This window comes from Pituophis catenifer, unplaced genomic scaffold (genome assembly GCF_029215685.1).
Source record: "Pituophis catenifer annectens isolate HBS135680 unplaced genomic scaffold, rPitCat1.0.hap2 SCAF_2, whole genome shotgun sequence".
In the NCBI taxonomy this organism is placed as follows: domain Eukaryota; kingdom Metazoa; phylum Chordata; class Lepidosauria; order Squamata; family Colubridae; genus Pituophis; species Pituophis catenifer.
Genome location: NW_027256882.1, coordinates 226,514,021 through 226,526,414, shown reverse-complemented (window position 1 = coordinate 226,526,414; position 12,394 = coordinate 226,514,021). Strand labels below are relative to the sequence as shown.

At 34.6% G+C, this 12,394-nt stretch overlaps 1 protein-coding gene across 7 annotated transcripts in view; it reads right to left on the bottom strand.

Moving 5' to 3' along the window:
• Positions 1 to 12,394, bottom strand: part of LOC139311201 (zinc-regulated GTPase metalloprotein activator 1A-like) — a 29,246-nt gene that overhangs the window by 1,762 nt on the left and 15,090 nt on the right. For 6 of the 7 annotated variants that reach the window (XM_070935577.1, XM_070935583.1, XM_070935582.1 and 3 more), the window contains exons 8-15: positions 10,769 to 10,815; positions 9,122 to 9,208; positions 7,012 to 7,056; positions 3,726 to 3,782; positions 3,546 to 3,597; positions 1,737 to 1,805; positions 1,493 to 1,558; positions 357 to 483 (exon numbers count right to left, since the gene is read on the bottom strand). In XM_070935577.1, the coding sequence (XP_070791678.1) occupies positions 357 to 483; positions 1,493 to 1,558; positions 1,737 to 1,805; positions 3,546 to 3,597; positions 3,726 to 3,782; positions 7,012 to 7,056; positions 9,122 to 9,208; positions 10,769 to 10,815 (550 nt within the window). Of the gene's footprint in view, positions 1 to 356; positions 484 to 1,492; positions 1,559 to 1,736; positions 1,806 to 3,545; positions 3,598 to 3,725; positions 3,783 to 7,011; positions 7,057 to 9,121; positions 9,209 to 10,768; positions 10,816 to 12,394 lie in introns of those variants that run through there. The other variant, XM_070935584.1, reaches the window with a different exon arrangement.

Below are 12,394 nucleotides of genomic sequence, written 5' to 3'. Positions count from 1 at the left end.
GATACGATTTTTCTTCCAATTACACCTAGTCTGGGTAAGAACTGTCCAAGGCTGTCATATATTATTCAGAAACTGCTTTCAGAACACATTCAAATAACAATAAAATGGAAGCAAACCAATTCAGATGCAGAATCAATTGTTTTTGAAAATGTTCACACGCACACATATTATAAAGCTAAAAAGGGAAATTTATGTCAATGAAACGCAAAGTTTAGTACTGTCAAATGTCAGGATATCTCTTTAGAAACTGGGTTTTAATTCATTTTCTGTACGATTGTATTAACAATTATACTGATTACATTTCCATTTTTTTGTAGAGTTAATAGTTTTATACATAGTAATGCCCATATTCTTACCTATTAAGACCAATCGATTAATTCGTTCATCCTCTTTCCATTTCACAGTTGTTTCCTCTAGATCATAGAGCTCATAAACACCCTGAACTATCACCTGATGAGATTTATCTTTGATGGACACCAATCCCTGATTAGAAAATAAAATAAAATTAGCAAAGTGGCTAGTGAAGACTTCTATAAATTGAATATAAAGTTTAGAAATACTATACATAGAATCTATAAATAAAACATATTCTAAGATCCTTGGTATAAAAGGAATTGATTGCTTTCATCTTAACAGTGATGGACAGTGTTACCTTGAAATAAGATGGGTGGCCTATAAATTTTATAAATAAATGAATGGATGCTATATTAACCCTAAAGGGAGGCCTACATGCATAAATATTCTTCACTGCCTAACATAGGATGGGATAGCATAGCATATGTAAGTAAATGTCTATTGTGGTAAAAACTATATAACCTATGTTTTCATAACATCTATAATATCAACAACCTTGTACAGATAATTCTTGATTTACAACTGCCCATTATGGTTGTAAGTCATGACAGTTGTAACGTAATCCATATGAGTCACCAATTTTGCAACCTTTTTTGCAAAATCGCTAAGCAAACCAATTGTTTGCTATGGACCACTTTTGTCAAAAACAGAAGTAAATGCTGTTTTGGCAAAAAACCGTGGTTGTCTGACTGCTGGATATTGCAAACAGCCTTAACAGCATGGTAGTTGCTGAGCACCTGAAATATGCCTCTGCCATGGTTTGTTGTAACTTCGAATGGGTGCTAAGCAATTGGTCATAAGTCAAGGACTATCTGTAGTTTTAAAGATCATGAAAGAGTTCCTTCTCTCATAATTAGCGTAATGTCTGCGCACGGAGAAACTATATCATACATTTCTTCCAGAAGGTTCAGAAGTTGCAAGTACAGACCTTTTGATATTATTAAAATTTGATTAAAAAGAACCACATATGGCTGTAATACATAGAGCAAAATTTTAAAATTTTAGCCTTTTAAAGTGTTTGAGCACCACATGATGACTCCAAATTAGCATATGCCCCACTTTCCATATTCAACCACTTTCTGCATCCAAATAAAAACAGTATCGTTTTTGAAAATAAGAATAATACTGAGTACTGAACCTTTAGTCTTATTACTTCCATGGGGTTACCTTTCTTGTCTTTTACATTTTTCTCCCACAACAGATTCTAAAAGAGATAAAAAAATGATAGGAAGAATTATACATTCATAATAAAATAAACTTCTTGGGGCAAAAAAGCCAAGTTTTTTTCAAATCGTGTTTCTTTATTAAATTCAAAAATGCATTAGCCTATAAAGAAAGTACGAAATAATTTGGATTTTTCATGCAAATAATACAGCACTTACTTGAATAAACACATTTAGGTCTTCTTCGGTTGCACTTCCTAGCACTTCAAAAGTGGATGTAACAATACTCTGAAAATTGATAAGATAAAAATTGCTATATTCTGTTTAAGTAAAAGCAAAATATGTTCTAATAATAAAAATTCTACGTTAGCAATCCATGGAATCTGCAAATTAATGCAATGCGATGCAATGTATGTAACATTACATAAAATTACTTTACATATTTTTTCTTGAACTATATATTTGTTGATCATATACATTTTTTTCCATAATAAATTGTAACCATTTAGAATCCTAAATGCAATAACTAAATGCACATATACTTTCAGTGCATGCCTGTATATAGCTATAAGGAAGCCGTCTTCTAATGCGATCTCTCATTTTCCAGCATTGACAAAACACAATTGTACTGACACAGTTCCAAATCAGGATGCTACCAAAGAACCCCGCTTAGTAGTATAACACATTGCTACACAAGCCTTTTGAAATTAGAATCATCCTTTTTTACACTACTTTCCATTTAATCCACTTAAACCCTGCTTTTGTGAAAAACAAAGCACTTCCTTTCAACTATCCTAAATAACTTAAGAGGAGCCTCATAAAGCAAGATTCAGATTAACACTATTTAGAAACCTTTAAAAAAGCTAAATCTTTGAAACACAGATTAATTAAAAAAGAGTATATATATTATTACAGCACGACCTAAAACATTTGCTATTTGTCATAAAACTTAAAACAGATTATCAGGAACTTGGCCTTATGCAAGGAACATGGCCCTAATCTTCCTTTACAAGGCCAGTTTTAGCTTGTGAAATGACTTAAATTAGATCAGATATGTCCAATCTTGGCCACTTGAAGACTTTGGACTTTATTCTCTTAAAAAAAACCCAAATACATACAAGTATTTTCCAGTCTTCCATGTGCCTAGGACCATTTCCCAGATTACACATTAGGCCTAATTTAAGTCTACTTCCCAATTCAGTACATTTATTAGGGAACTGAGCACAGAAGGGTCAAAATAAGAAAAGCTAATTTTCAGTGGCTAAGTCTATACTAACCTGATCTTTGTCAATACTTAAAGGACAGTTCCCTGGGTCTCCAGAGCAAACACTGACCTTTGTTCCAGGCCAGCCACTTGGAGAAAAAGCAAGTTTCCCCAGACGTGTTCTCAGAGGATTGGGAGTAGCATCCCATAACAAAAATTTACACTGACCAATCATTACCTTGGATGGTTTGATCCAATGTCTTCCAGGTGGTACCTACTGTATCTATTTAGCATAGGCCGACTCATAAAGGAAGACAATCGAGGATTAAATTCACATAGATGTTTGGGGGGTCTAGCTTTTCTGTTCACATTTTATGCTTAACAAGATTATATAACAAGAGAGAAGGGAGACTGAATCTATCACAAACTCTTGGAGGCATTCCACTAAGAATGGTTGCAAAGAATGGCTGAACATAGGCTATCTATCTCACATGTTCTCCAATAAAGAAGGCAACTAATAGGTAGCACTACCTGCACAGACAAAAACATTCCCTTCAGGCAAAACAGGAAAGGTTGCCCCTCTCTTGCCCAAGAATCAACTTGCATGAAGAAATTAAAGAAAGCAGAGAGTTAAGACTGGTACTGAGGGCAGAGGTTTTCCCCAGGAGTTTTCCCCCAGGCAGATGGGGGTTGAATCTGTTACAAAGAATTCAAATCCAAAATCGTTACCTTTATAACGATGAAGGGAAAGGAACATAAAAAGGCACATATATACTATTAATAAAAGTTTAATCAGTCATACTTAGCGCAGATTTACTGCTCACCTTATCTAGATGTGCACGAGGTTCTTCTTCAAGCTGAAGTTTCTGCTGCAAACTTATAAGGACAATACATTTAAAACCATAGCATTGCAAACACAAAACATAATCTGGACAATTGTCAATATCGGGGTGTAGCAGAAATACAAGTTGAATTCTAAAACAAAGAGCAACATATAATCTTACCTTTTTCCAGATACACCGTCAAAAGCATGCAGGTCTAACACATTAGAGAGATCAACTCTAGGGAGAAAAATAAAATTATGTCTTTTATAACGCACTTTATGGATATACTAAGACTGCCTCTTGCTCAATGGTATTTTCCTGTGACTGCTCCTCTCTACTGTAGCCTTTTATTCTTTCTGGTCAGCCTCTTTGAATGCTTACAGAATTCTTGAAAAACTTTTGAAAGGTGAACAGAGGTGTGTGTATCTTCTCCACATCTTCCTCCTCTTTATTTCTGTGCTAATGTGGAAAGCCAAGCATTCAGATTCACATGGAACCTCAGTTGCATGTGATGTCCAAATTTATGATGATTTGAGAATAAATTAGGATTCGAAACTACAATTTGATCCTCACAACGTCAGTAATTCTGATTTAATTCAATTTTGTTTGGTTGGTTTTTTACTTAAGGCACACCAAGGAAAAGCATTCAGTTTAAAAATTAATACAGAATACTTTTTTTCATTGTACCCATTGAAAACATGAGTTCCTTTATTAATTACTGTTCACAGAAAAGTCAATCTTCTTTCAGTTTCTCTAGCATTGCAGGAATGGCTAACTTTAAGTCTTAAATTTATGGGAATGTAAGAAACTTCACAGAGCCCCCAACAATCCTTTGTTGTCAGGAAACTCTTGCAGCATAGCCGTTACAACACTGATGCTTCTCTTATTCCAAAGTTTGTTCTGGAATATCTAAACTGACTTTTGATTTTAAAAAGCAAAGTCCAGAAAATGAGAAATCGCAAAGAGTGCTTAATAATTACCTTGATTGTGGACACTTTAACAATATCTTTAGAATTTATGAATGGTTCGTCATCCCCAAACAATTTCTAATGCTAGTTTTGAAGGTAGAGACTTTTTTAAAAATCTAAATTTAATACTACTACACTTTACAATATGCCATGCTGGCAGAATAATTATGATCGATAAACAGGCAATAGGACACAAAGAAAAGTTATAGTATCGATTCCGGGACCTTTAAGTTAGAGAATGTCAAGTTAGAGCAGTGTTCCTCAACCTTGGTAAGTTGAAGATGGGTGGACTTCAACTTCCAGAATTCAATTCAATTCCGAATTCTGGGAATTGAAGTCCACCCATCTTCAACTTGCCAAGATTGAGAAAGACTGAGTTAGAGTGTTAAGTTGCTGAAACTATATCACACATTCCACTCCACCTTCCTAACTCAACAAAAGAAAGAATGATAAAGACTGTAATCCCTATAAGCCAATATGACAGTCACTACAGAAAAGAATGTTCATAAATCAACTGTTTAGCAGCAGGACATAAATCCTCCAGCCTGGAGCAGATCTGAATTTCTAATGAAATTGTATCAATGGACCTGTTAATGGGATTAAAATGTTTGGAAATGCAGTAGTCAGCTGGTGAGTAACAAAAAATTGTTTCATAATGTTTTGCTGTCAGGCAAAATATGAATGTATTGCACTTCATCAGTGATATCTACAAGGTTCTTTGCAACCTGTTGTATAATGTTATCTTTGTTATAAATTTGCATATACTATTTGGAAAAATATTTTCTAGAACAAGTTATATAGGGGAAAAGTGAATGTAATAATCCGATAGATCTAAATCAATACAGGATTAGATCATATGCCTTCTAGCATCTTTAGATAAGAAAAATTACACAAGAACTTTATTTGCATTAGACTGAATGAACACTTATGTGATATCGCCTACATTCTTCTGTTAACATTTGTTGTGCTATGTTCCTTCCTGAATTAGTACTATGTTAGAAAATATGTAAAGTGCAAGTACTGATGTTTACAACTTCTATTGTTAACTAGCAATATCTAAAAGGCTACTTATTCCTATCCAGTAATATACAGGTAGTCCTTGAATTACAACTGTTCGTTTTAGTGACTGAACACTAAGTTAAAATGGCATTGTAAAAGCGGCTTATGATGGTTTTTCACACTTACAATCATTGTAGCATCCCCATTGTTACATGATCAAAATTTGGGCATTTAGCAACTGGCATGTATTTATGACAGTTGCACTGTTCCGGAGTCACCATCTGCAACCTTCCCAACTGGTTTCAGACAAGCAAAGTCAATGGGATAAGCCAGATTTGCTTAACAACTGCATGATTCCCTTAACAACAATTAATTCCCTTAATTGCAGTGATTCCCTTAACAACCGTGGCAAAAAAAGGTTGCAAAATGGGACAAAACTCACTTAACAACTGTCTTGCTTAGCAGCAGAAATTTTGGGCTCAGTTGTGGTCGTAAGTTGAGGACTACCAATGGTACATTTAAATGTTAGCAAATTTTTAAACACTGCATTATAAGAATTCAGAATGTAATAACTTCATTAGATCTCGTTAACAATTGCATTTTTGTTTTGGGAAATGTTTAAGGCTTTGCTTATATCAATTGCTACTTAGGGGTTGAGAATAAAAAGAAAGGCTGTTAAATGTTTGATATACTATTTTCTTATTGATGTACTTTTTTCCAAACTAATTAATAAAATTTATACAATTTAGCTTTAATAAATTTAGTAAAATTAAATTTAAATTAATACATGAGATACATTCTTTAGTTAATAAAATCCTATTTGCTTTGTTACATAAACTCTGCTCAGTTTAATTATAAATGTAGCTGTTTGTCCAAGTGTCCAGTAACAATGTTTTGAACAATCTGGGGGGGATTGAATGGCCAGCTAAGGGTTGGACTAGATAATGTATATTATATTATGTATAATATAATATACATTATCTAGTTACATATATTATATTATGTATAATATAATGTAGTATGTAGTATAAGTATGTATATTATATCTAATCATATGGTCTCACTAGGTTAAAAACAGGAGAGTGAGTTCTAATCCTGCCTTAGGAACTCAAGACAGTTGTGACCTTGGGTCAGCCGCTTTTCTCTGAGACCTAGGAAGGAGGAAATACATGGCAAACAATTTCTGTAACTTGTTAAGGCAGTCGCCAGAAATCAACCTGACTTGAAGGCGTGCATGCGTTCACACACACAAACCCACACTAATACATTCTACCATCCTGATGCACTAAAACCTCTATATTTTTGAACCAGAGGGGAGTATCTGTATAGCCAAACGTATATGAAATAAAAAGTATGTAACTTTATAAAATTATTCAATTTATTACATTGTTCATATCTTGCATAAAGAATATATTCCTGAATAAAATAAATTTTTCTGATTAATGTATATTATTCACAATAGTAGGAAAAAGTAGTTAATTTAACATTGTTTTAATTACCTTGAGCGCTGAGTTTCTAAAATGTTGGCAACTCCATTTATTGCGCTAACATTATTGAAGAGAAGAAAAAAGATAGAATACTTATGATCAGAGATAATTTACAATCCACTTGACAAAATTTAGATTCCTATCTTTAATCTGATCCCTGCAAAACAATAATAATAGATTTTACATATTATGAATTAACAAGGCTTTCTGGAAGTTTAATTAAAATATAAAACCACAACGTCTAGAACATTAAACACTAATTTAACATGTTCAACAGGAAAACCAAACGCACAGGGCGTGTTTTCAAATGTTCCTCAAATTCAGCAGGGAGGACTTTCCAAAGAACTGAAATAGCTACAGGCAATGCTTGATTTCAAGTTCCTGCAAGAAGAACCCTCAAAGAGGCAGATCAACTGCCTCATATGATAATTTAGAGATTCATAGAGAAATGTCATTGTTGCGCAAATCCTCCAAGATGATTGTTATGTATTGAACCAGTGTAATACAATACTCTTGAATTTTTGCTGAGGAGACTAGGGCTCAAAACTCAACTCATCTATGTTGTTCAGTGGATCCCTTTGTGTTGATCACTCATTGCCAGCCTATCTATTTCACAGGGTTCTTCTTCTGGAGAAAAAAAATATAGTTTCCTTTTTCTACAGATTTCTTGCTTCTTTTTATGTTTAAATTAAATAGTTAGATAAGACAGAGGAGGATTTATAGATCTGGCGTAGCAGGGACACTGATTGCCACCAAAAAGTATTTGCAGGTATACTGGTGCTTATAGACACAATGAAGCATTCCCCAATCTATCCAATTTTCTGATTTATTTAACACTCGGAATTTTGGATCTGAAAGAAATCTGCTGTTTGAAAACAGGAATCCTGCAGTTTCATGTAATCTTTCAGCTCAGAGAGGGATAACTTCTTTTGGACTCAAGAACTATGCTTCATAGTTTATAGAACTGTTTGGCTTCTAAAGATTGTGGAAGGGCTTGATAATATCATCATAATGTTGAAAATGGGTGAGTCTTTGGTGTTGGTGGGAGTTGTAGGATTAAGGGCAAAAAAGGGAGGTCCAGAGTTGCTCTGAAAGAGAAAAATGGATACTGGAACTATAGCATGGGGCGGCCCACTTAATTTCCAGTCAGAGAACTTCTGAAATCATATTCTACCCCAAATGTTAAAGTTACCACATTGGTCACAGCAGTACAACTAAGCAGCATATGGCCTATCAATCGTATAATCCAGTTTATGCCCTTAACCTGGATATTATTTATTTATTTATCTATTAAATTTATATGCCCATCTCACTGATAAGATCACTCTGGGTGGTTTACAAATGAAACATAGGATTTCAGCTACAGTATGCAGAGTCCTCCACACTGCGGAATCCAACTTTACTGCCAAAGTAGAAATAGCTGGGCATTACAGCCTCAAAATCATCTTTTTCTCCCAATAGAGGATTAACAGATGATTAATGACAGTGGTTGTAATTCTGCCTTAGTCAAAAGCTTCCTGACTTCATTAAACTGAGACTACAACTAATCTTTGTTCTAGCAGTTTCACTTCATACAAACGTTAAGCCTACAGCAAGTAAAAAGTTGTAAATCTAAAGAAAAGTTATTTAAATAAATACCTGACAATTAAATAATTAAATCAAATGTACTTTTTTGATCCCATGTAATCTACTGTTCCAGTGACCACAGTCATAGGAAAACAACAATAAATATTTCAACAAAATTCCCCAGGAGCCATTTTATCTTGCTGAACTCATTAGTGCCTGAAGACAAAAAAAACCTCTTCTCTTAGATGAAAAGCTGCCAATTTTTCTACTGCTTTTGCATGGTTCACCAAAATCGGTGTTTCCCAACCTTGTCCACTTTAAAGATATGAAGACTTCAACTCCCAGAATTTTTCAGTCAGCATGTCAGTTGAAGTCCACATGTCTTAAAGTGAACAAGGTTAGGAAACACTGACCTAAATGATTAGATAGTTGAGATGCAATGGAAACCTCTAAACGTCTTTTAATTGTACTTGTTTAGATTTCTGAGGGATTTTTTAAAGTAAAGGGACAGTATAAAAATGTTTCAAATAGATATTGGAAATAAATGTATGCTTACCAGACAGCTGTTCTTAATTTCATCAGTTCAGCTTGTGAAACCAAGTCTACCTTATTGATAATGATAAGATCTGTTAAGGCCACTTGCCTAGAGAAAAATGAATAAGTGAAAAATAAGTAAAATAAGTAAACACAAAGTATTTGTGTGCTTCAAGTATCACCTGAAATGCACATTGAAGATGTCTCCTTGACATCTTGGCTACCAAATTGCCAAGCTCGGAGCTCAAACCAACAACATAACAAGTATCACTTTTATTTATCTTACAGGAGGATTACATTATAGTGCTCATGCAAAATAAAAACAAATTCTATTGAAAATTTAAAAAATAACATTTACTTGATTTCAAAGCACCAAGGATGTACATTGTTTCCTAAATTCACCATTGAATACTGTGGAATGTACTTCTAAACAATTATGCTTAAAAATGTAGTTTTTAAAGATAGTCATTCTCATTACATTAAAGAGAAACTGATGTACAGGAGAAGGTAAAATGTTGAACTAAGAAGTCGTTTAAAAGTAGGACACACTTACTTATTCTGATGGAATATAACAAAAGAAATTTAAGAACTTCCAGAGCATTAAAAAAAAGATAATTTGTTCCCGCGCTCTATTAACATAAGGTGCTTGTAATTTGGGTTGCCTCCTGATAAAGTAACTTATTGGGTTGTAGAAATCCAGTCAATTATGGATTATAGTTAATTATTTAACTATAATTAAGTCAGTAATTAAGCTAACCACCATCTGCGAGTCTACTCTTTTTTTATTCAAACGCATCTGAGTTCAATTTATGTTGTTGGTTATGAGGTCCAGTGATTTGAGGGACTATTATACTTCTCCCTGGTTACATTTACTCATCCCATCGAGTCCAGTAGAATGGCATGTGACGGGTCATGTTTGCTAAGGAGTTTCATCTAATGGGATCCAAGAAGAGACCTTGTGGTCTGGGTGGCATCTGCCCTGTAAAACATATTTTCCTGTAAGATTAGATTGGCCTCAACCTTATCAGCCTTTTGGAAAACCCTAAAAACATGGCTTTGCCAACAGGTCTGAAGATCCCATGGAGGTATAGCAATAGTAATAGTACTTAGATTTATATACCGCTTCAGAGCGCTTTACAGCTCTCTCTTAAGCCGTTTATAGAGTCAGTCTATTGCCCCCAACAATCCAGGTCCTCATTTTACCGACCTCAGAAAGATGGAAGACTGAGTCAACCTTAAGCCTGGTGAGATTCGAACTGCCAAATTGCAGTCAGCAGAAGCCTATCAGATGGCTGTATTGTTTGTATGCTACTGATTGGCACTCTCCTGCATTTTATGTTTCTTTTAATTGCTGTCATTGTTTCTAGCTATTTATATGGGTTTTGTTTTTTTGTTATTTTAACTCTGAGCCATCCAGACTATGTATGTGGTGAGATGGACAGTTATGTGAATTGAACAAAAAACAAATACATAAAATAACTTTTACTTCTATGGGATATCACAGAGGAACAGTTGAGCAGAAGCATTCAGGAAACAAATACAGTGAATTGGATCTACTAATTGAACTTAGTAGTAATGTTCCTAAATGATCCAAAGCTGTTTACTGTTTATGCACTTTCCATTAAATCAACTGTAAGATTTAGAGAAAAAAACTGCAATACACCAATACCTAGCAGCTTCATTAATAAGGCCTGAGGGTTTTTCTTCTTTTAGGTGCTGGAAAAAAAGATTCAAAAACACCATTATAAAGAGGAATATTTTGTGTTGTAAACTGAATCACTGATATTTACGGAGTACACATTATACAGCAAATACTTGGAATATCATTAACTGTTTTTCATGTTTCACTCTCAAATATCAGGTGAAGAAAAGGTTAAAGAGAAAAACTCACAACCAGATATATAAAAGTACTTAAAATAGCTGCCTTCGATCTGCTTCTATTTATTATTTGCCCTGAGAGATATTATACTCAGTTCAAATGAATTGAGATATTGCTAATTCTCTCTATAATTATAACATTAGTAGAAATTTTAATCTATATTTTAATAATTTTGATTTTAAAAATTTTTTACAGCGAACATTCTGAGGGTGCTTTCTGAAAGGAAAAGTTCTGAGTGTTCACAGAAAATCTAATAAAGGTACCTATATTTCATTGTTTTATCTGCTTGAGATACATTCTGTTAGACCAGGGATGTCAAACTGGCGGCCCACGGGCTGGATGTGTCACGCTCAGAGCATGCCCACCCAGCATTCCCCATCCATGAAGGGGAAAAAAGTTGCCATGACACCGCAAACTTGCATGACACCGCAAGTTTGACACCTGTGTGTTAGACTGTCACCATCCATTCACTTAGCTGTCAATGGTCCTGGACTAATACTAATAGTTACATACCCACTAAAAAGATAAAGGTTCCCCTCACACATACTGTATGTGCTAGTCATTCCCGACACACCCACTAGCACTTCCCAATTACAGGTAATCTCAACCTACAACCACAATTGAATCCAAAATGTCCACTGCTAAGCAAGACAGTTATTAAGTGAGTGGTGTCTCATTTTAGGACCTTGTTTGCCATTGGTTGTTAAGCAAATCATTGCAGTTAAGTGAACCACGCAATTGTTAAGCAAATCTGGCTTTCCCCATTGACGTTGCTCATTGGAAGCTGGCTGGCAATGATGATCACATGACCTCGGGACAGTGCAACCGTCATAAATACATGCCAGTTGCCAAAACGTTCAAATTTTGATCATGTGACCATGGGGATGCTGCAATGGTCATAAGTGTGAAAACTAGTCATAAATCACATTTTTAAAGTGCTGTTGTAACTTTGAATGGTCACTAAATGAACTGTTGTTAAATTGAAGTCTATCTGTATTCATGTTAATCACTGCTACGGTATTTCAGCACTTAATTTAAATATTAGTTTGTTAAATTTATTTTCTTTTCCTTCAAGAACTCTGGATGACTTATACAGGGATCTCCCTTCACTTTATCTACAAAGAAATCTTTGAGATACGTTGCGCTGAAGAGTTGGTGGCTCCAACTGACTCCACGGCTAAGCCTGGTCTTGAACCTCCTTCTGCCCAGTCTTAATTCAGCACCTTACTCCGATACTACCCTCGCAATATAGACGCTTCCAGTGTGATATATTACTTCAAGGAAAAGAAGAAAAAGAAACATGCAAACGGAAAGGTTCTTTTAACAGACTTGATTTTGGCCAAAAGGTTGAGAAGCGATTTAAATGCAGCTGCAAATATTTTTAATCCATATTGCAAATTTGAAAAAAAAAAAGTT